General features: G+C 45.8%; 1 protein-coding gene across 1 annotated transcript in view; it reads right to left on the bottom strand.

Annotated features, from left to right (window-relative positions):
- The window catches only part of mpv17l (MPV17 mitochondrial membrane protein like), a 116,041-nt gene extending 96,021 nt beyond the window's left edge, over positions 1-20,020 (bottom strand). The window contains exon 1 of the mRNA XM_078239853.1: positions 19,717-20,020. Coding sequence (XP_078095979.1) covers positions 19,717-20,020 — 304 coding nt within the window. The remainder of the gene's footprint in view (positions 1-19,716) is intronic.
- Positions 20,021-25,221: the final 5,201 nt, after the last annotated feature.

The following is a 25,221-nucleotide window of genomic DNA, read 5'->3' as shown; positions in this document are numbered from 1 at the left end:
GGCCCTCCCCTCTATCCCCGTAACCCCACGCATTCACCATGGCTAATCCACCTAACCTGCACATCTTTGGATACTAAGGGACAATTTAGCATGGCTAATCCACCTAACCTGCACATCTTTGGATACTAAGGGACAATTTAGCATGGCCAATCCAGCTAACCTACACATCTTTGGATCGTGGGAGGAAACCGGAGCACCCGGAGGAAATCCACACAGGCACGTGTTATTACACTTAATTTTATTTGAATGGGTTCTTGACAAATTTACAAAGGAATCCACCTAATGTAAAATGTATCATGTACAAGCAATCCAAAACATCTCCACTTATGTAAAAAAAAATCACACTTGCCTAACATTCTATTTGGTGTAAATAAACACAAAGATCATTTACAAAATAGAGTTAGCAAGTAATTCCATATTTCTATTATACTGTGTTCCAGAAGGATGTGGAATCAGTTGAGCTGGCCATTTTAATATTTGATTGAATGCCTAGTAATTCATTGCTGTACAATCCGTTGGAAAACAACTCTCTCAAAGTAAAACTCTTATTGTTCTATCAAGATGCCATCGGATTTAACAAATACACCTCTTCACTCAAGCAATTATTTGCTTCCTATTTTATTTGATGTATGGTGCCCCGGGTTACAGCACATCCCCTTCAGGGAATTGACTGTGTGGATGGATTATTCATGGAGCGTGCCAGTATTTTAAATGGGGGCTGGTAATTGTTGACTCAGGTACGCTTCCTACTCATCCAGTGCTGCTGAACGCTTTGGCCGTTTTAGGATTGCATAATGTGAACAAGGATGTTGGAAATCCAGCCGTTCCTTTCAATTATTAGTGTGTGTGTGTGTGTGAAATGTCGGTTTCCATGAAGATATAGTGTTCCTTCTGAGCAATGGAAATGTGTAACCGTGCAACATTAACCTTGCTTTTCCAAACGCAGCTGGTCCTGATGCGTATTTCCTGCAATAATTTTTGCTGTTTGCTTTTATCTTCATTTTAAATATTCTATTTTAATTCCGCCTTGAAACAACTATCCTGGGGGGAGGTTTTGTACACTCGTAATCCCGCCCCCCAGTTTAGAGTTTTTAAAATATATTGTAACACAGCATTTAGCAATCAAATTATCATTCTAACTTGGATATACAGAGATGATGGATGTGAAAAAGAACCGATTCCAAGCATTGCAATATTTTGCCCAAACCAAACATTGGTCAAAAGGCTTTGTTGTTGCAAAAAAGAACCGGTCGAATTTAGACTGCAATTTCCCCACAGCAATTAAAACAAGTTCAAATCTGTATCTTAGATTGCTGTTCCTAGTTCATTCCCCTACTGCCCCAAGCTTTGTTCATTGATAGACAATCCTGTACTGTAATACTATATTATATATATATATATATATTCCCCCACCGTAACTATCTCTGGGAAATCAGAGGTTGCTGTTGAATTCTGCAGAAACATGCATTTCCTCTGCCTTACCAGGCTGACTGGCTCAACCGCCCTCTCAGGTTGTGTGCTGTCTCAGTAAGAGGGACCCTCACACACTGGCAGTGGGGAACAAAGTACTTGCCTTTGGCCACAGTCAGTCTGTTCCACTCCGTCTCCTGTACAGCCCCGTAGCTCCTCAATGATCTCCTGCTGCCCATTGATGCCGTGGGTGAGCTCTGCACCTCCATGGTTCTGTGTGTGTGTGTGAAGCGCTGCTCCCTCTGTCTCTCTCTCTCTGTCCCTCTCACTCCATCCCTCGATTCAGATCCACCTCTCCGCTGATGTCAGCGCTTCGAGCCGGGGAGGTGGGAAGAGAGAGCGAGGGGTGAGTGCGCATGTATAGAATTCCCAAAGCACATCCCCACATCCAGCCTTCCGCAAGAGAGATGCTCCGGAGCCTGGAGATTACCTACAGCGAGCTGCCTTCTCCCGGAAATTGTTCCAAGAACACACACCGCTGCCAATCAATGGCAGAATGACAGAGGGAGCTGGAAAATCTCAGCAGTTCTGGCAGCATCTGTGGAGAGGGAGAGTTTCCCAAATGCTTCTTACAATCCCTACAGTGCAGAAGAGGCCATTCGGCCCATCAAGGCTGCGCCAACTCTCCCATAGAGTATCTCGCCAATAAAGTTTAATTATTAGTCACAAGTAAGGCTTACATTAACACACTGCAATGAAGTTACTGTGAAATTCCCCTTGTCACCACACTCCGGCGCCTATTCGGGTCAATGCTACTTAACCAGCACGTCTTTCAGAATGTGGAAGGAAACCGATCTACATCATAGAGGTTTACAGCACGGAAACAGGCCCTTCAGCCCAACTTGTCCGTGCTGCCCTTTCTTTTCACCACTAATGCAAGCATGATTTTTTTTCAAAAAGTTAGCTGGATTGGTCATGCTAAATTCCCCCTTAGTATCCAAAGATGTAAAGTTTATTTATTAGTGTCACAAGTAGGCTTACATTAGCACTGCAATGAAGTTACAGTGAAAATCCCCCAGTTGTTTCCCTGTTTTGGGAAACAGATTCGACTGCAACCTCTTCTGAGTTTCTTCACAAGGGATTTTCCGCAAGGAATCCAGGAGGCGGGATTCCTGTAACGTGGGCACTACCCTATGCTGTATTGTGTTTATTTGGAGGGTTTTGTGTATTGGATGTTGGCTTTGGTTGGAACACATTAGAGATATTTCCTTAAGAGTCAGACATGATCGTGGTTGTCGTGTTTCCTGTTTGTGATTGTTAAAAGTTCTTGCTAAGTGTCTTACTGTACATCTCAACAATATTCTTAATTAAACTTTGTTTTTGACAAAAGTTCCTCGTGGGTCAGTTGAATCACACCTGAAGTGAAATCTCTCAATCTCACCCTAGACAAATTCAACGTAAAACGTTACAGGTCAGGCAAGCTTCATACAACACCTTGAAATATCCAACCTGACTTGTAACGATTTGCCCCAAGGCATTCGAAGAACATAGGCCTGAACTTTACAACCTCACCCGCCACAGAATCGGCGGGCGAGGGTCCAGCAACGGAAATCTCCGTTAACCTCGGGCAGGATTTTCCAGTCTCGCCCGAGAGAGGCCCTAAAATCCTGCCCATAGAATTGGGCTCCTTCTCCATCTCATAGAATCATCGAATCCCTAGAACACAGAAACAGGCCATTCGGCCCATCGAGTCTGCACAGACTCTCTAACAGAGAATCCCACTCCCGCCCTAACCCTGTAACCCCATGTATTTAGCCCGCTAATTCCCCTAACCTACAAACCCTAAATTGCCCTAAGGGCAATTGCCCTTAGGGGGAATTTAGCATTGTCAGTCCACCTAACCTGTGCATCTTTGGACTGTGTTCAGCCTTCATACCTGAAGGCACCAAAGTAAATATGTCCTGACAGCTTAAAAGAACATGGAAGGGGGAGAGGGGGCGGGCAGTGCGGTGGCACAGTGATTAGCACTGCTGCCTAGCAGTGCCAGGGACCCGGTTCAATTCCAGCCTTGGGTCACTGTCTGTGTAGAGTTTGCACGTTCTCCCCGTGTCTGTGTGGGTTTCCTCCGGGTGCTCCGGTTTCCTCCCACAGTCCAAAGATGTGCGGGTTAGGTGGGATTGGTCATGATAAATTGACCCTTAGTGTCAGGGGACTAGCTAGGGTAAATGCATGGGGTTATGGGGATAGGGCCTGGGTGAGATTGTGGTCGGTGCAGACTCGATGGGCCGAGTGGCCTCCTTCTGCACTGTAGGAATTCTACAATTCTATGATTCTATTCTAATTCTTAAATCAGATTACTGCTTAATTTTAAGTTGAGGTTTATAGAGAACAGAAGGTGAGAGGTTGGCATTGAAATAGTGAAGGCTGGAGGTATCAAAAACATGGATGAGGGTTTCAGCAGCAGATGTGTTGAGACAGGTGACGTTACTGAGCTGGATGTTCTTCCTGGGGTTAGCAGCTCATCTTAGAGTCAAATGCAGCATCTTTGCAAAGGGTCTGGCTCAGCCTCACACAGTTGTTGCCGGACAGAGAGATGATATTGGTGGGTAAGGAACAGAAGCGAATGGTGCAAACCAAAGGCTTTGGCCTCCCCAGTCTTCAATTGGAGGAAATGTTGGTTCATCCAGGACTGGCGGTTGGTAAGGCAGTGGTAAGGTCAGAGGGCAGTCCCACTCATCCAGAGAACGCATGAAAGGTGCTTGAGGAGGATGCTGAGATTATCCAAGTTAAAGGCTGCAGAGTGGTGACGGACGGTGAAGCGATAGAGTATTTCACTCACAGACATCAGTGACTTTGCTCAGGAACATCTGAGTACTGCGACGGAGACAGGAATCGGAGTGGAGAGGCCCAAACATGGAATTGCAGGAAAGATGAGCATTTGGGAAGTGACAATATGTTCCAGGACTTTGGAGAAGGGAGGTTGGAGACGAGGCAGGAACTTTCAAGGTCTGGGGATTGATTCAAATCCCACCACGGCAGATGGTGAAATTTTAATTCAATTAAAATCTGGAATTCAAAGTCTACTGATGACCATGAAACCATTGTCGATTGTCGGAAAAACTAATCTGGTTCACTTTAGAATCATAGAATTTACTGCATAGAGACAGGCCCTTCGGCCCAAACTGGTCCATGCCGACCAAAATGCCCATCTAAGCTAACCCCATTTGCCTGCATTTGGCCTCTAAACCTGTCCTGTCCATGTATCTGTCCAAATGCCTTTTAAATGTCCCTGCCTCAATCACTTCCTCCGGCAGCTCATTCCACATAAATACCACCCTCTGTGTAAAAAAGTTGCTCCTCAGGTTCCCATTAATTCTTTCCCCTCTTAACCTAAGCCTATGCCCTCTAGTTTTCAATTCCCCAAGCCTGGGAAAAAGACTGAGTGCATTCACCCTATCCATGCCTCTCATGATCTGATACACCTCTATAAGATCACCCCTCAGTCTCCTACGTTCCAAAGAAAAAAGTCCTAGCCTGCCCAATCTCTCCCTGTAACTCAGTCCCTTGAGTCCTGGCAACATCGTTGTAAATCTCTAATGTCCTTTAGGGAAAGAAATCTGCCGTCCTTACCCGGTCTGGCCTACATGTGACTCCAGACCCACAGCAATGTGGTTGACTCTTAATTGCCCTCAGGGATGGGCAATAAATGCCCAGCCAGCGATGCCCACACCCCATGAATGAATAAAGGAGGTGGAATTCGGCTTGCTGGGCGAGGGATGTTGCAAAGACAACTCAACAAAACAGCCTCAATCTTAGCAACTAAGAAGTCCTGTGTTCCTTGCACTTGTTGGAGGTGAGGATGAAGGGAGCAAGAGAGAGGATTTAAGGGACTGTTTGTTAATAGTGAAAAGCCTGGGACTACCTTCATCTTCCTGGACAATACTGGATGACAGAGAACAAGGTGCTGATCTGATCGAACCAAATCTGGTGATGAGCAGCTGAACAAGTTGTGCAGTATGAACAATAAATGCACAGTGTAATTTATTTATGACTATGCGGACATTCCACTGTACAATGTCTGAGCTAACGCCACTGACCAAATAGTTTCCTGGAACAAATACAGTTCTCAATGTATTTCCGATATTCATTCCTATGTTCAAAGCTCTGTGCCTGCAGAAATAAAGTTTATATTTAGACAGTGAGACTCAATTCCATATCATCACAGAATTACAGTGCAGAAGAGGCCCTTCAGCCCATCGAGTCTGCACCGATGCATGAAAGGCCCTGACTAGCCCACCTAATCCCACTTGTCAGCACTTGGCCCATAGCCTTGAATGTTGTGGCGTGCCAAGTGCTCATCCAGGTACTTTTTAAAGGATGTGAGGCATCCCGCCTCCACCACCCTCCCAGGCAGCGCATTCCAGACCCTCACCACCCTCTGGGTAAAAACGTTTTTCCTTAAATCCCCCCAAGCCTCCCACCCCTCACTTTTAACTTGTGTCCCCTCGTGACTGTCCCTTCAACTAAGGGGAACAACTGTTCCCTATCCACCCTGTCCATGCCCCTCATAATCTTGATCACCTCAATCAAGTCACCCCTCATATTTCTAAAGTAAAGTTTCAGATTGGTTAATATACATCGAAAGCCAGCCGTATCTCCAGGCAGTGCCCATGCATTGTGGGGCTTGTGATCAGTCACGGGCCCCCACGATTGCGGTGGGGAGGAGTGGTTGGTTCAGGCTGGCTCCAGCAGCAGGGGCCTGACAACTCTCGCTCTGTCTGTCAGACCCCTGCTGCTGAAATTGCGCATGTGCAGCATCAGAGGTGAGCACATGCACAGTAGCTCCCTCTGCAGGCTGGCTGGTGGGTTAAGCCCAGCTCACTGCCTGCAGTACTAGAAACAGCTACACTATTTTTCCAATGACTAAGTCCGTAAGATTGGGTGTGAAAACTCGTCCAAAAAACAGATCAGGAACTCTCCCATTTTCACACTAGATGGACACATCATTCTCATAAAATTGAGCCCTGACCATCTATTTGCAATTTTTTTGGTCAGAAATTTCTAAATTGTAGAACATTTTGTTTTAATATCAAAGACATACCTGCCTTACAGCTGTGACTGTAATTCAAAAGTCGTTGTGGGTGGTCTGATTGGTCTCCTATGAGCTGGCATTGTGTTCTTGTAAAGCTAATTAATTCTTGATTCAGTGTTGTTATCTTTAAACTTAAACTACTTTCCAGGTACTTAGTTTAGTATTACAAATCAAAGGGCAGTAGTCGACACAAATTCACTTCAACAAACATCTGTTTAACACTTTAGGTACCAAACTCAAACTTACAACAATTGCAACACTTTAACTCTTTCACTTCAACTTGTAACTTTAACTCTGTAACCGAAACTTTAACTCTTTTGGGCCTGATTTTACCAAAACTTCGCGCCCGTTTTCGGGCCCAAAATCGCGGTAAAGTTGGGCGTCGGGCCTATACCGCGATCCGCACCCGATTCCGAGCAGATCGCGGCTTTACCGACACCTGATTCGGGCGCGGGTCCGGCCCACGCCCGAATCGGGCGGCCCGATGAGTTAAATGGATTTGCATGCATTTAAATCGACTTAATGAACCGCGCGCCCAACTCTACCGCCAAATCCCACTTTACCGTCTTCTGGCCCGATCCGCGTCCGCGCTGTAACCGACCTGCAGAATAAAAGTCTGAAGTCACCGCTGCAGCCTCCGAAGAGCGGGGTCAGAGACTGCAACGGCTCCCTGACCCAGGTCATCCTCTGGTCGGGGGGGGTTCCGCTGCGTGTCTGCGGCCGATCCCTCCTGGCACCATCACTGGTCCACTACCACCCGCAGATTACTCTTCCCTGCAGGTGCGAGAGAGCGGGAGAGATGGCTGTGGCTGGTAGTGAACAGTGATGGTGCCAGGAGGGATCGGCCGCAGACAGGCAGCAGAACCTCCCTGACCAGAGGATGAGACGTCACACCCCCTCTCCTCCCCCCCCCCCCCCTCCACCCCCGAGATGATATGTCACATCCCCTCTCCACCCCCCACAGGGGATGATCGGTCACACCTCCTCTCCACCACCCCCAGGGGATGATCAGTCACACTCCCTCCCCTCCCCCCCCGCCCCCCAGAAGATGATCGGTCACACCCCCACCCCTCCCACCCTCCCCCCGCAACCAGAGGATGATCGTCGGAGAGCCGCTCTCTCCGCTTTCTGCTTTTTTTCTCCCCACCCGGGCGCGCTCTGTCAGATTTTTTTTGAACTGCGCATGCGCAGTTCAGAGCTCCGATTGGTCCGCCAGCGCTAAGCCCCGCCCACAGTGCGGATCGGACCGGAGCCGGCAAAACGCGTATGGGCGCGCTGGAAAGAGGATTCCAGGCGCGGATCCATTTGGCGCCCAGGTCCAGCACTTAGGCTCAAAATGGTAAAATTCCCCCCTTTAACTGAACTTTAACTTTAACTAAAATCGGATACTATCCACTTCAGAACGAAATGGCCAAGTCCGTTCCCAATGTACATTCGCCCTCGTGGTTCTTCTCTGAAGATGTTCTTCAGGGCACACTTGTGATGGTTGGTCTTAAGTCATCGCTGGAGACAAAGGCTGAAGCACAGCTCTTTATCCCCAAACTTTCCCAATCTTCCGAGCCGCCGAATGATATTATTGAAAACCGGGCAGCACAGTGGCACAGTGGTTAGCGCTGCCGCCTCACAGCACCAGGGATCCGGGTTCGATTCCCAGCTTGGGTCAGTGTCCGTGTGGAGTTTACACGTTCTCCCTGTGTCTGCGTGTGTTTCCTCTGGGTGCTCCGGTTTCCTCCCACACGCCAAAGATGTGCAGGTTAGGTGGATTGGCCATGCTAAATTGTCCCTTAGTCTCAGGGGGACTAGCTAAAGTAAATGAATGGGGTTATGGGGATAGGGCTTGGGTGGGATTGTGGTCAGTGCAGACTCGATGGGCCGAATGGCTTCCTCATGCACTGTAGGGATTCTATGATCAGATTGTTCAGTCAGAGCCAATGAAGTTACTCAGAAACAACTCCAAAGTGCTTATCCATAACTGCACGTAGGTCACATAGCTTTAACCCATATAAATAACATGGTGGGAAATCTTGGTGCCAAGACGTCTGGGATAACCCAAACAACTACCCTTATTTGGTCAACACAGGCAGTGTCAGGTCACAGCTCACAGACCAGGTCACGAATCACTGCCGCCTTCTAACCAGCATCTGTGTTTAATTATAACTTGACCAAAGTTCCCAGCATGCTTGACTCTCTGTCACTGTTGATCTTGGGGCTAAATATTGGCGTTGTTGTTGTTGTTGTAATTGTTGTTGTAGTCAGTCCTCCGACCACAATGCAAAACCTTCAATTCACTGTTGCAATTTGTCAATTGCTGGAACACCCAGGTGCATTGTTACACCTGAATCCTTACTCTGCGCACGGTTAAATAAAAAGGCATTAAAATTGTGAGGCAGAATATAAGTGCAATTTATTTCAAATAAAAGATGTTTTAAAATTATCCTATCTATTCACAGACTGTGACTTCCTGACTGTACGCAATGGTCCAAATTCAGGTTCTGTTGTGTTGACGCTGTCTCAAGTGGGACATGAAAATAACCCATACAAAACCCCAGCAGCCAAAAAAGGCCATTCTGAAGGAGACTGGTATCAGGCTATAGTTGATTATCTGCAAGGAGACAGAAATGCATCATAACTCTGTAACGTAGCAAAAATGTGGAAAATTAAAATCAAACTCTTGATTGCAATGAAACATACCTGCACCAAAGGCCAATATATCACAGCAGCCTGATAACAAAACATGAAAAATGAATTAATAAATTACTAAATATTTTACCAATAGATTTGGACTTATTTATTTTTATTTGTTCATAGGATATGATCGTGACTGACGAGGAATTTATTTGTTGCCCACTTCTAATTGTTTTTGAGAAGACAGCAGTGAGAAGCCTTTTGAAACGACTGCTGTCCATGTGGTGTAGGTACACCCATAGTGCCGTTAGGGAGTTCCAGGGTTCTGACCCAGCAACAGTGAAGGAATGGCGATATAGTTCCAAATCAGGACGGCGTGCGACTTGGAGGAAAGCTTGGTATGGCTCCTGCTCTGCCCAAGACCGCAAGGAACTACCAAAGGTCGTGAGTGTAGCCCAATCCATCACACAAACCAGCCTCCCATCCATTGACTCTGTCTACACTTCCCGCTGCCTCGGCAAAGCAGCCAGCATAATTAAGGACCCCACGCACCCCGGACATTCTCTCTTCCACCTTCTTCCGTCGGGAAAAAGATACGAAAGTCTGAGGTCACGTACCAACTGACTCAAGAACAGCTTCTTCCCTGCTGCTGTCAGACTTTTGAATGGACCTACCTCGCATTAAGTTGATTTTTCTCTACACCCTAGCTATGACTGTAACATTACATTCTGCATCTCTCATTTCCTTCTCTATGAACGGTATGCTTTGTCTGTACAGCGCACAAGACACAATACTTTTCACTGTATGTTAATACATGTGACAATAATAAATCAAGTCAAAAAATCAAATTGAAAGCCTATTGGTTGTGCTGTTCCCTTGCACCTGCTGCCCTTATTGTTCTAGGTAGTACAAGTCATGACTTTGGGAAATGTTATCAAAGGAGTCTTGTTGAGTTGCTGCAGGGCATCTGCTGTGATGCTAGTGTGCCTTTAAGAAATGTATTTAATCATGTTCTCTGCAGCTTATGAGCAAGCTCTAACCAAAAGAGAAAATGCTGAAAAATCTCAGCAGGTCTGGCAGCATCTGTCAGGGGATTTTCCTTTCACTGTGGCACTGGCTGCCTGCTTAGATGTCCTTTTATTGCTGCTTAAATGGTTTAAATGGGGTTTTGTTTATTCTTAATCAGGGCCTAATGCAGTGTCTGGGAGTTTACCACCTTTTGAATTGTTGTGGGAAGATTGATTGACAGGTCAGGTGGGACAGTATTTTTTTTTCTCTCCCAGGAGTTCTTTCACTTTCCGTTTTGGCTGCTGGCTTGTTAGAAGCTGTTGGACTCCGGACTGAAAAGCAGTATTTCTGTGTTCCTCGCTGGTATTGGAAATTCTGCTGGCAAGTTGTTTGCAGGTTTTCTTGCCTTCCTGGTGTGAAAGCTTTGCTGTCGGCCTGCTAGCTAGAGACAGGCATTATCTCTACCTCAAGGTGCTGGGATTCCTGAACGGAGAAATCAGAGTTTCAATTCTCCAACCAAAGGGCTAATTCACAGCAGGTTTTGCAGAACTGCAACTTCCAGTGTCACGTGAGCATTCTTATTTTCTGGGTTAAACCTGGGGCAGGTGTATGTTTATAAGGAGGTTTGTTTACTGTGCTGTAATGTTCTATGTTCTATGTTGTGTTGGAACAGTGCATTTAGTTGTTAAGGGTGGTTACATTTTCTTTTCTTGTTTGTAATTGTAAAAGCTTTTGCTAATTTTCTTTCTGTACATGTTAACTGTATTCTTAAATAAACTTTGTTTAATAAAAGCTCCCTAGTGGGTCATTTGAAGCATACCAAAAGTGAAACATCTCATGCTTACCCTCGCCAAATTCAAATTGCAACACTTATGGTCTAGGCTGACATCATTTGATTTGATTTGATTTGATTTGATTTATTATTGTCACATGTATTAACATACAGTGAAAAGTATTGTTTCTTGCGCATTGTTTGATAAAAGCTTCCTAGTGGGTCACTTCAATCATACCTGGAGTGAAACACTTCGGCGGAATTTTACAGCCTTGCTCATCCTGAAACTGTAACATCCCGCCCGAGGTTTTAAAAGTTTAAAGTTTTAAAGTTTATTTATTAGTCACAAGTAAGGCTTACATTAACACTGCAATGAAGTGAAATTCCCCTAGTCGCCACAGTCCGGCGCCTGTTCTGGTCAATGCACCCTAACCAGCACGTCTTTCAGAATGTGGGAGAAAACCAGAGCACCCGGAGGAAACCCATGCAGTCATGGGGAGAATGTACAGACTCCGCACAGACAGTGAGCCAAGCCAGGAATCGAACCCGGGTCCCAGGCGCTGTGAGGCAGCGGTGCTAACCAATGGCCACCGTGTTGCCCATATCCTGCCCGAGGTCAACAGACCTTTCCATTGTCCACCCCTTGCCCGCTCCGATTCCCGTGGCGGGCAGGACGGCAAAATTCCGGCCCTTATGCTCAGCCATGCCAAAATCAAATGTAAAACGTAAGGTCTCGGCTAACTTCATAAGACACCTTGGAGTTAGGCCTGGGTCTTAAGAAATGTCATCACACCTCAAGGGGTGATGGTTAAGAGTCTCTACTCTTGGAGATAGTCATTGCCTGATTTTTGGATGGCATGCATGTTACTTGCCACTTGTGTTGTTCATGCTAGCTTGCTGCATGCAGGAACAGATCGCTCCAGTATCTGAGCAGTTAGAAATAGTGCTGAACATTGTGCAATCATTCCCACTTCTGACCTTATTTTGGAGAGAAGATCATTGAGCAAGAGGCTGAAGATGGATGAGCTGAGGACATTAATGGCATCTGATAGCTGGCTCTTTTTGAAAATGTCTATATCTCCTCTAGCACCTGAATATTGAATTACATTCAACTCATAAGGGATGCTTTTATTAATGCACCATGTTAAAATGAAAAGATTCAAGATTAGAGGCATTGCATCTTCAATTTCCTGATTGAACAGCTAACAGGTTTGTTTCTTCAGCTGAAGCAAACATTAGCCCTGTAGTGTTTATTAGAAAGGTTATTGTGCAGAAAGAGGCCATTGGGTCTGCGCCAGCCAGAAAAGAGGAAAAAGAAACTAGCTGCTCATTTTAATCCCTAACTAGTACCTTATACAAGCTCAACACAATCTCTTTGCTCTTGTACTCTATGCCACTATTAATAAAGCCCAGGACATGGGCAGCATGGTGGCACAGTGGTTAGCACTGCGGCCTCACAGCTCCAGGGACCTGGGTTCGATTCCCGGTTTGAGTGACTGTCTATGTGGAGTTTGTACATTCTCCCCGTGTCTGTGTGGGTTTCCTCCGGGTGCTCCGGTTTCCTCCCACAGTCCAAAGATGTGCGGGCTAGGTTGATTGGCTATGCTAAATTGCCCCTTAGTGTCCAGGGATGCGTAGGTTAGAGGGATTAACGGGAATATTGTGTGGGGTTGCAGAGATAGGGCCTGGGTGGGATTGTTGTCGATGTAGACTTGATGGGCTGAATGGCCTTCTTCTGCATTGTAGGGATTCTATGTGTTTCTATGTACTAATGAGGGAGACCTTCTCAACTTGCCTTTCTGTATTGCTTCTGAAAGCATACACCGCATAAACCAAGTGTAGCAAAATATGCAGATCTTTGCGGCTGGTATTGTATAATTTTAGGCAGGACAAATTTAATTTAAAAATAATCTTCAGTCAGCTGCATCTCAGAAACATGAGGTCCTGGGGTAGCACTGGCCAGTACATACACCGAGCTGATTTTTAACAATTCATTCATGGAACATGGGCATCGCTGGCTGGGCCAGCATTTATTGCCCATCCCTAGTTGCCCGAGGACAGTTGAGAATCAACCACATTGCTGTGGCTCTGGAGTCAAATGTAGGCCAGACCGGGTAAGGACGGCAGATTTCCTTCCCTAAAGAACATTAGTGAGCCAGTTGGGTTTTTCCGACAATCGACAATGGTTGCATGGTCATCAGTAGATTCTTAATCCCAGGTATTTTTTATTGAATTCAAATTCCACCATCTGCTGTGAGCGGGATTTGAACCCGGGTCCCCAGAACATTAGCTGAGTTTCTGGATTAATAGTCTAACAATAATACCACTATGCCATCACTTCCCCTTAATCGTTTTATTATAACATTGATGAGAATAGTTTGTTCTGAAAGACTTCCCCATAATTCCATCTGTTAATATTGAAAGTTAAATATCAAATTATTGCATTAATATTAAATATTACATTTAATTATTAAATGTTGTTGAAATATTATAGATATTATTGAATAATTTCTCACTTTAAAACAGGGTGAGACAGTGGGAAAGAGTGCAGAAGATGGTTTCTAATCAAGTGTTAATGAGGAGACTGAAGGATATGGCATTACCATCGCTGAATCCCCCACTATCAATGTCCTGGAGGTTACCATGATCTGGGACTGAACTGGACCAGCAACTCTGGCCACCAGAGCATCCTGTGGTGAGTAGCTCACCCCCTGACTCCCCAAAGCCTGTCCACCATGTACAAGGCACAAGTCAGGAGTGTGATTAAATACTCCCCACTTGCCTGGATGAGTGCAGCTCCAACAACACTCAAGAAGCTCGACACCATCCAGAACAAAGCAGCCTAATTGGCACCCCATCCACAAATATTCATTCCCTCTATCACTGATGTGGAGTAGTGGCCTTGTGTACCATCTTCGGGATGCACTGTATGAACATGCCAGGACTTCTCAGATGACACCTTCTAAACCCGTGACCTCTACCATCTAGAAGGACAAGGGCAGCGAAGGCATGGAAACACCACCCCCTGGAGGTTCGCCTCCAGCTCACTCGCTATTCTGACTTGGAAATATATCGCTGTTCTTTCACTGTCACTGAGTAAAAATCCTGGAACTCCCTCCCTAACAGCACTGTGGATGTACCACGTGGACTGCAGCGGTTCAAGAAGGCAGCTCACCACCTCCTTCTCAAGGGCAATTGGGAATGGGCAATAAATACTGACCTAGCTCGCAAAGCTCACAAACCATTTTTAAAAATGGCATGTAAAACAATAGCTAAGACCAATAACATATCATTCAGTATTATACAGTGCTATCAGACTGTATACAGTACAATGGTTATTTATACACTGTGGTGATAATAGCAGCGAAACTGTCAGCATTCACTGACATTACTCCACTGAAACTGACAACAACTTCTGGGCCGGAGAATTTGGCACTCAGCTAAATCTCCATTCACAGCAGCAGGACTGGAGATTCCCTGCCGGGGGCGAGGTCGGAGAATCCGGCCCGTGAAGTCCAGACGTGTTCAATTATGTGGAAAGAGGTTGCTGAATGTGATTCTGCACTTCACCAGCTGATGAGAACTTCTGCTCTTATCCGATTGGCTTCACCGTAAAACTCCTTGTAAAAGTTACATCTTTCTGAATGAGATGTAACTGGGTTTTTAATCGTGCAATAACTTTATAATTACTGCTAGGCATCCTCACTGGATCTGAGAAGCTAATTTTATATTTGTGGAATGTCACATTTCTCCAGAATAGTAAGTTCCACATATTTTTAAAGAATAAAATAATCTTGTTTGAAAAGTTTGTTTATCTTTGTTCTATTCTATTTTAATCTGATTGTAATTATTGTTTAATTACCTGAAGATGTGAATTAAATGCGAAGGATATTACCCGTTTTAACTTCCTGTTTGCTATAAGAATTCCTCAGTGTAATTGGCTAATTACCTATTTGCTGCCCTCATTGCTGCTTCCCACATCTAGTGGCGCGCTAAGGCAGACTTCTATCTGTTTCCATAGCTAGTAATTCCCAGAACAGGTCACTAGTCTGTCACCAAGGTGCTTATAGCGTGAGGGGCACCACTCCACATCAAGAATGGCTGACCAGGAGTCTCTCTCATTCTTACCGCCAAGCCATTGGCATGTTTGGAAGGATTTTGCAGGTTGACACTCAACCTGTTTGGCCGTGTTATAAACACAGCTGCCTTGGCCATCAAGTCCTGGGGTGGGACTTGAACCCTAGAGCTTCTGGCTCAGAGGCAGGGACGCTACCCACTGCGCCACGAGGCAAACCAGTTGCGATTGACCTTGCAAAATCCAGGTCAATATGTTTGAGATGGAATTGAACTATATTTCACTTTTAATACATCAGAGAGTGAATTCCAAACCCCAGCTGGGGCTTTATGGAAAGGTAGAGGGGGGGAGGTGAGGGGGAGGGATGGAGGGGAGAGGGGGAGGGAGAGGGGGGGTCCTCCAATGAAAGTTGCAAAAATTGCAATTGACATTGGTCACCCACTTATTGTTTTATGCGGTGTAAATGACATGTGGCAAGAGGAGAAATGAAGTAAGGTAGTGAATGTGATTAGGTTGGATCACAAAAGAGGTGAATGTAACAATAAAATGTGTTTAATACTTAATTGAGCCAAAATACCACTGGTTTCTGGAAGTAACTCCACCTTACAATCTGACTTCAGTTAAGTGTTGTCAAAGCACAATACTGCAGATGCTGGCAATCTGAAATAAAAACAGAAAGCGCAGGAAATACTCAGCAAGTCTGGCAGCATCTGTGGAGAAAAACAGAGTTAGTGGCCTCACTCGGGCGAGGCTCGTAAAATCCCGCCTGAGGCCAACGGAGAATTCCGTTCTGCGATTACCGGTTCGGGGGCGGGCATGCCGGTAGAATTCCGGCCAATGTCCTGAGTCGAATATAACCCTTCTTCAGGCGAAGAGTCATATTTGTCTCAAAATGTTAACTCTTTTGCCCTCTCCAGATGCTGTCAGACCAGCTGAACATATCCAGCACTTTCTGAATTTATTTAGTTACATACTGGCCTTACCTTAATCTTTACCAAATTATATGGCAACTACACTCGAAAAGCAAGGGCAAGATAATCTGTGGGCTCAGTTTCACTGACAAACACACCATGCTGGCGCTTTCAGTTTTGTTTTTACCTTATATGTGTTCCAGAATGTTCCTCTCCAGAGACCAAGGATATTTTCTTTCCCTTCCATTGCGCTCATACCTAAACAAAATTGTATTCGGACGAGAATAAAGAACAGCTCCACTGACAGAGTCCTGTATCCACCCATTTTGATTCCATGCCTCTTCTGTACTGTTGAGGCACCACTAGAATTCTATCAATGAAAATCAACTGAAATTGATGGATACTTCCATCTTAAACCATTAGGAACATATAAACATAGGGATCAACGGCGGGTGTAGGCCATTCAGCCCCTCTAGCCTGCTCTGCCATAAGGTCATGGCCGATCTGGTTGTGACTTCAACTCCACTTTTCTGCCTGCCCAATCCCCCCTCTCTCCCCATCCCCCCAACCCCCTCACCTTCCTTGTCGATCAACAATGTGTCTAGCTCAGCTTTGAATAAATCTGGGAAGAGAATTCGACAATTCTCTAAGAGGGAAGAGAAAAGCCTCTCCTCATCTCTGTCTCAAATGGGAGGCCTCAAACTGTGCGCCTTAGTTCTGATCTTCCCCCACAAGAGGAAACATCCTCCAGCCTCAAAAGTCCCCTTAGGATCTTATCTGTTTCAACAAAATCATCCCTCTTTCCTCTAAACTCCAAAGGTATAGGCCCAAACTGTTCAACCTTTCTTCATGAGGTAAGCAGAAAGGAGTTGAGTGAACCTTCGCGGAGTTGCTTCTAACACAATTATATGGGCCAGAATCCTCCAGCCGTTCATGCTCGCGGGATTCTCCGGTCTCCGGCAGCCCACCCCCACCCAGAGCTCCCTCCCTAACAGCACTGTGGATGTACCACATGAACTGTGCAGTGGTTCAAGAAGACAGCTCACCACCACCTTCTCAAGGGCAATTGGGGATGGGCCAGTGACGTCAATGGGAATTCTCATTGAAAGCAGCAGGACCAGAAAATCCCGCTGCTAACAAACAACGCGCCACCTCCCGCTGGCGGGAAACACGCAGCTGGAGGCCGGAGAATCTCACTCATCATCTTTGAAATAAGGAGAGCAAAACTGTGCACGGTAATGTAGGTGTGGTCTCACCAAGGCCCTGTACAGAGGCAGCAAAACCTCCTTGCTGTAATATTCCACTCCCTTACACTTAGTCTCGCTGTGAAACACTTGAGACAAAGTTACACCTTGTTGAATAAAGTTTTATAACTGGGTTTTAATGGAATACGATATTCGTAATCACTGCCGCACAGCCTCACTGGGCCAGAGAGGCCCATATTGTACATCTCCAAATCTGTAAAAAAAAGTTCCATTGTTTTTCAAAAAAAAGTCAGTTTATCTTTATTTTATTCCAACTTAATCCAATCATAATTGTTTAACTGTCAGAAAACCTAACTTACTTTGAAGATATTCTGGTTTCTGTTACTCTGCACCCAGTTGTATAACCTTTGCTCCTGCTTTAGTAACCATAGTAACATTTGGTTCCATTTTTTGTCTATTGATCTACCTTTGAACATAAGAACTAGGAGCAGGAGTAGGCCATCTGGCCCCTCGAGCCTGCTCTGCCATTCAATAAGATCATGGCTGATCTTTTTGTGGACTCAGCTCCACTTACCCGCCCGCTCACCATAACCCTTAATTCCTTCACTGTTCAAAAATTTATCTATCCCTGCCTTAAAAACATTCAATGAGGTAACCTCAACTGCTTCACTGGACAGGATTCCACAGATTCACAACCCTTTGTGTGAAGAAATTCCTCCTCAACTCAGTCCTAAATCTGCTTCCCCTTATTTTGAGGCCATGCCCCCTAGTTCTAGTTTCACCTGCCAGTGGAAACAACTTCCCTGCTTCTATCTTATCTATTCCCTTCATAATCTTATATGTTTCTATAAGATCTCCCCTCATTCTTCTGAATTCCAATTAGTATAGCCCCAGTCTACTCAGTCTTTCCTCATAAGCTAACCCTCTCAACTCCGGAATCAACCTAGTAAATCTCCTCTGCACCCCCTCCAGTGCCAGTATATCCTTTCTCAAGGAAGGAGACCAAAACTGTACACAGTACTCCAAGTGTGGCCTCACCAGCACCTTATACAGCTGCAACATAACCTCGCTGTTTTTAAACTCCATCCCTCTAGCAATGAAGGACAAAATTCCATTTGCCTTCTTAATTACCTGCTGCACTTGCAAACCAACTCCTTGAGGTTCCTGCACAAGGACACCCAGGTCCCTCTGCACAGCAGCATGCTGCAATTTTTTACCATTTAAATAATAGTCCATTTTGCTGTTATTCCTACCAAAATGGATGACCTCACATTTACCAACATTGTACTCCATCTGCCAGACCCTCGCCCACTCACGTAGATTATCTATATCCCTTTGCAGACTTTCAGCGTCCTCTGCACACTTTGTTCTTCCACCCATCTTAGTGTCATCTGCAAATTTTGACACACGACACTTGGTTCCCAACTCCAAATCAAATACTAACAGCCAACTAAATGATTTGCAAAATCGGCCTTCTGTACCTTGTGCATCAAGTTGAGTGATATCAATCTCTGAGAATTTCTCCTTTGACTATATATCTGTAACCCAACGCTGCAGTAAATATGGCTCAAAGCTTTCTTTTGGTGGAGGATTTACTGGCCTCCGTTTTCATCCAAAATTCTGACTGCATTTAAATAATAAAGCCAAATACATACTGCCCTGAAAGGGTTGTACACTTTCTCTAATCTGCTGCTTATGTTGCAGTTGTGCTTTAGAAATATCAGTGTTAGAAAATGGGGCGGCACAGTGGCACAGTGGTTAGCACTGCTGCCTCACAGCACCAGGGACCCAGGCTCGATTCCCAGTTTGGGTCATTGTCTGTGTGGAGTTTACACGTTCTCCCCGTGTCTGCGTGGGTTTCCTCCCACAATCCAAAGATGTGAGTTAGGTGGATTGGCCATGATAAATTGCCCCTTAATGTCAGGGGTATTAGCAGGGTAAATATGTGGGGTTACAGGGATAAGGCCTGGGTGGGAGTGTTGTTGGTGCAGGCTTGATGGGCCGAATGGTCTCCTTCTGTACTGTAAGGATTATATGGGTGGAATTTTCCCGTCCCACCCGCCACAGGGATCATAGCGGGCCATGCAAAAGTCCGTTGACCTCGGGTGCGATTTTCCGTTCTTGGGGCGGCACGGTGGTTAGCACTGCTGCCTCACAGCATCAGGGACCCGGGTTCGATTCCCGGCTTGGGTCTCTGTCTGTGCAGAGTTTGCACATTCTCCCCGTATCTGCATGCCTTTGCTCCAGGTGCTCCGGTTTCCTCCCACAGTCTGAAAGACATGCTGGTTAGGTGCATTGACCCGAACAGGCGCCAGAGTGTGGCGACTCGGGGAATTTCACAGTAACTTCATTGCAGTGTTAATGTAAGCCTACTTGTGACAAATAAATAAACTTTTAACTTTAAAATCCCACCCTCGGATTCTAAAGCCATTGAAGACACATTAGGATTTCTTTGGGCATTGCTATCAGAATAATTCCCATCGCTCAATTATTTGCAATTTCAACACAAATCTAAACAAACACAGCTTAGCTCCGGGGTTAAAATGACCCATTCCCAATCTGTTGGAGATGGACACACAGTGTGCGGTGACACAATTAGGCACTCACTGTGTACCTACCTATGTAATAGGCACTGATGCCAGTGGGAGTCACCACCAGCTGGTCACACGCCACCTTCCGCAGGACGTTGCCCAGCCCCTTGCCGGGGAATATTCTCTCCATGAACCGCAGCCACAGGTAGAACAAGTTCCCGTGGAAACTCAAAGCCAGGAGGGCGACATTTCTGGTCTGCTTCAGGTCGATTTTGTCGGCTTTGAAGAGTCTCTGCTGGGCCAGGTCCCCCGCGGCGAAGATGCAGCTGTACCAGACCACATTGGAGAGCCAAGGGAACCTGCGAACCTGCGAGAGGAACACCTTCCACATGGCTCTCTGACCTGCAGGGCACTGGCTCACCAGTCGCCAGGTGACCTCTCCTTCTCACGTAACAAGGAAAGCACACCGGAGAACATTGGGGCAGGGCAGCTGCCTGGGGAGGAAGAGAGACTTAACAACATTTACAATGACCCCCTCGTCAGAACCCCCTCGTTTGTTAAGGGTCACAGATCAGTGTGAGATCATTCGGGCTGCAACCCCGGATTGGACACTCGGATGGAACAAAGGTTAAAACTCAAGCGAACTCGATTAATAATAGTATCAATTAGTAACTTCATTTCTTTATGCTGTCAGAATAAGTGATTTCCAAGCCAGTAACTCAGTACTCTGAGGATTCACTGGACAATAAAAGCAAAAAATCCAAACTTCACATTAACCATCGTTATCATAGAATTCCCAGAAAGCAGAGGAGGCCTTTCAGTCCATCAAATCTGCACGAACTCTCTGACAGAGCATCTTAAGAAGTTTAGCAACACCAGGTTAAAGTCCAACAGGTTTATTTGGTAGCAAAAGCCACACAAGCTTTCGGAGCTCCAAGCCCCTTCTTCAGGTGAGTGGGAATTCTGTTCACAAACAGAGCATATAAAGACACAAACTCAATTTACATGAATAATGGTTGGAATGCAAATACTTACAACTAATCAAGTCTTTAAGAAACAAAACAACGTGAGTGGAGAGAGCATCAAGACAGGCTAAAAAGATGTGTATTGTCTCCAGACAAGACAGCCAGTGAAACTCTGCAGGTCCACGCAACTGTGGGGGTTACAAATAGTGTGACATGAACCCAATATCCCGGTTGAGGCCGTCCTCGTGTGTGTGGAACTTGGCTATCAGTTTCTGCTCAGTGACTCTGTGCTGTCGTTTGCCGCGAAGGCCGCCTTGGAGAACGCTTACCCGAATATCAGAGGCCGAATGCCCGTGACCGCTGAAGTGCTCCCCAACAGGAAGAGAACAGTCTTGCCTGGTGATTGTCGAGCGGTGTTCATTCATCTGTTGTCGCAGCGTCTGCATAGTTTCCCCAATGTACCATGCCTCGGGACATCCTTTCTTGCAGCGTATCAGGTAGACAGCGTTGGCCGAGTTGCAAGAGTGTGTATCGTGTACCTGGTGGATGGTGTTCTCACGTGAGATGATGGCATCTGTGTCACACCACACCAGAGCATCTTACCCAGGTCCTCTACTCTGCATTATCCCAGTAATCCCCACACATTTTCCATGGCCAACCTATCTAACCTACACCTCTTGGGACACTTAGGGGCAATTTAGCATGGCCAATCCACCCAACCTACACATCTTGGGACATTAAGGGGCAAGTTAGCACGGCCAATCTACCTAACCCGCACTTAGAATCATAGAATCCCGACAATGCAGAAGGAGGCCATTCGGCCCATCAAGTCTGCACTGACCACAAATCCACCCAGGCCCTATTCCTGTAAACCCAAGTATTTACCCTGTTAATCCCCTGACACTAAGGTCAATTTAGCATGGCCAATCAACCCAACCAGCACGTCTTTGGACTGTGGGAGGAAACCGGAGCACCCGGAGGAAACCCACGCAGACACGGGGAGAATGTGCAAATTCCACACAGACAGTGACCCGAGGCCAGAATTGAACCCAGGTCCCTGGTGCTGTGAGGCAGCGGTGCTAACCTTTGGACTGTGGGAGGAAACCGGAGCACCCGGAAGAAACCCACGCAGACACGGGGGGAATGTGCAAACTTCACACAGACAGTCACCGAAGGCCAGAATCGAACCCAGGTACTTGGCGCTGTGAGGCAGCAGTGCCACTGTGTCACCCCCCGCATAATTATGATTAAATTGACCATCCTCATGGTGACACAGGACCTTGGTGAGACCACATTTGGAATATTGTGTGCAGTTCTGGTCACCTCACTATAAGAAGGATGTGGAAGCACTGGAAAGAGTGCAAAGGAGATTTACCAGGATGCTGCCTGGTTTAGAGGGTAGGTCTTATGAGGAAAGGTTGAGGGAGCTAGGTCTTTTCTCTTTAGAGCGGAGGAGGTTGAGAAGCGACTTAATAGAGGTTTATAAGGTGATGAGGGAGATAGATAGAGTGGACGTTCAGAGACTATTTCCTCGGCTGGAAATAACTATAAGGGGTCATAACTATAAGGTTCGTGGTGGAAGATATAGGAGGGATGTACGAGGTAGGTTCTTTACTCAGAGAGTGGTTGAGGTGTGGAATGGACTGCCTGCTGTGATAGTGGAGTCGGACACTTTAGGAACTTTCAAGTGGTTATTGGATAGGCACATGGAGCACACCAGGATGACAGGGAGTGGGATAGCTTGATCTTGGTTTCGGAAAAGGTTCGGCACAACATCGTGGGCCGAAGGGCCTGTATTGTGCTGTACTGTTCTATGAGATTCTATGAGATTCTATGACACTCCCTATTAAATCTATTTAGAAAAGCCGTGTGCAGTTCACTTTAAACTGATATTACAGTGTTTATCAAGCATTTAATTGTAATGTGTTTACAAATGTAGACATTTTTTCATGTATGTAAGTTTAACACCAACAGATCCTGTTATTCCCTCAAGCCGGTCAAAATAAAAGTTAATATCGATACAGTTTGAGCTTTAAAAAAATGGTTTTGTGGAGTAGACGTAACTGGTTACTGCTTCACTTGACCCGGGTTACTGTCAAACAAATCAGTGAATAAATGTTCGTACTTACACCAAACTCTCAGCCTTTCAACCAGGTGCAGGTTTGAAGCCAGTGATGGAAAAGAGATGGAAACATAGAAAAATAGAAGCAGGAGTAGGCCATTCGGCCCTTCGAGCCTGCTCCGCCATTCATTTTGATCATGGCTGATCATCGAATTCAATATCCTGCTCCCCACTTCCCTCCATATCCCTTGATCCCTTCATCCCTAAGAACTATATCCAATTTCTCCTTGAAATCACACAACATTTTGGCCTCAACTACATTCTGCGGCTGTGAATTGCACACATTGACTACCCTCTGGGTGAAGAAATTGATCAGAGGTGGATGGACCTGTTAAACAATGAGAATTTGGAGAGGGACATCGGGGTAAAGGGGGTGAGGGGCGTTAAATAGTAAATACATATACAAATAATTAGAACATACAGTACCTTAGGCACATGGAGACAAGAGGTTATGTTCAAATTGTATCCAATGCTGGTTTGGCCTCAACTGGAGTATTGCACCAGTTCTGGACACCATACTAAAGGAAAATTGTGAAGATGTTGAGAGAGTGCAGAGTAGACCCGTGAGAATGGTTCTAGGGAAGAGGAACTTCAGTTACACAGATAGATTGGAGAAGTTGGGACTGTTCTCCTTGGAGAAGAGTCAGTGCAGACTCGATGGGCCAACTGACTTCCTTCTGTACTGTAGGGATTCTATGATTGGAGAGGCTGGGGTTGGTTTCTTTGGAACAGAGGCTGGGGGGAGGTTTTATTGTGGTGTATAAAACGATGAAGAGCCTAAATACGGTGGATAGGAGAGGAAGGACCTCTTTGCCTTAGCAGAGAGGTCAATAACCGGGGTGACAAAGATTTAACATAATTGGCAGAAGGTTTAGAGGGGGTTTGAGGGGGATTTCTTTCTCCCAGAAGGTGGCAGGGAGTCTGCAACTCACTGTCTGAAAGATTGGCAGAGACAAAACACCCCTCGCCCCCGCCCCACCGCCCCAGTGTATTGAAATAAATATTTGGATGTGTTCTTGAAGTGCTGTAACCAAAAGAGCTAGCAACAAACTGGAAAATGGCATTCAGTTGAATAGCTCCTCCTCGGCTAGCACAGGCAGGAAGGACTAATTTGATTTGATTTATTATTGTCACATGTATTAGCATGTAGTGAAAAGTATTGTTTCTTGCGCGCTATACAGACAAAGCATACTGTTTATAGAGAAGGAAAGGAGAGAGTGCAGAATGTAGTGTTACTGTCATAGCTAGGGTGTAGAGAAAGATCAACTTAGTGTGAGGTAAGTCCATTCAAAAGTCTGACAGCCGCAGGAAAGAAACTATTCTTGAGTTGGTTGGTAGGTGACCTCAGATTTTTGTATCTTTTTCCCCGACAGAAGAAGGTGGAAGAGAGAATGTCCGGGTTGCATGGGGTCCTTGATTATGCTGGCTGCTTTTCCGAGGCAGCGGGAAGTGTAGACAGAGTCAATGGATGGGAGGCTGGTTTCCGTGATGGACTGGTCTTCATTCACGACACTTTGCAGTTTCTTGCAGTCTTGGGCAGAGCAGGAGCCATACCAAGCTGTGATACAACCAGAAAGAATGCTTTCTATGACGCATCTGTAAAACTTGGTGAGAGTTGTAGCTGACATGCCAAATTTCCTTAGTCTTCTGAGAAAATAGGGGCATAGGAGGTCTTTAAGACCATAAGACCATAAGACATAGGAGCAGAATTAGGCCACTTGGCCCATCAAGTCTGCTCTGGCATTCAATCATGGCTATATTTTTCTCATCCCCATTCTCCTGCCTTTTCCCCATAACCCTTGATCCCCTTATTAATCAGGAACCTATCTATCTCTGTCTTAAGGACACTCGATAACCTGGCCCCCACAGCCTTCTGCGGCAAAGAGTTCCACAAATTCACCACTCTTTGGCTGAAGAAATTCCTCCTCACCTCTGTTTTAAAGGATCGTCCCTTTAGCCTGAGGTTGTGCCCTCTGGTTCTAGTTTTTCCTACTAGTGGAAACATCCTCTCCATGTCCACTCTATCCAGGCCTCGCAGTATCCTGTAAGTTTCAACAAGATCTCCCCTCATCCTTCTAAACTCCAATGAGTACAGACCCAGAGTCCTCAACCATTCCTCATATGACAAGCTCTTCATTCCAGGGATCATTCTTGTGAACCTCCTCTGGACCCTTTCCAAGGCCAGCACATCCTTCCTTAGATACGGGGCCCAAAGCTGCTCATAATCCTCCAAATGGGGTCTGACCAGAGCCTTATACAGCCTCAGAAGTACATCCCTGCTCTTGTATTCTAGTCCTCTCGACATGAATGCTAACATTGCATTTGCCTTCCTAACTGCCAACTGAACCTGCACGTTAAACTTATGAGAATCTTGAAAATGACTCCCAAGTCCCTTTGTGTTTCTGATTTCCTAAGCATTGCCCCATTTAGAAAATAGTTTATGCCTCCATTCCTCCTTCCAAAGTGCATAACCTCACACTTCTTCACATTGTATTCCATCTGCCA

Source organism: Mustelus asterias, chromosome 23 (assembly GCF_964213995.1).
Source record: "Mustelus asterias chromosome 23, sMusAst1.hap1.1, whole genome shotgun sequence".
Taxonomy (NCBI): domain Eukaryota; kingdom Metazoa; phylum Chordata; class Chondrichthyes; order Carcharhiniformes; family Triakidae; genus Mustelus; species Mustelus asterias.
Note: the sequence above shows the minus strand (reverse complement) of the source record. Positions and strands in the feature narration are given on the sequence as shown.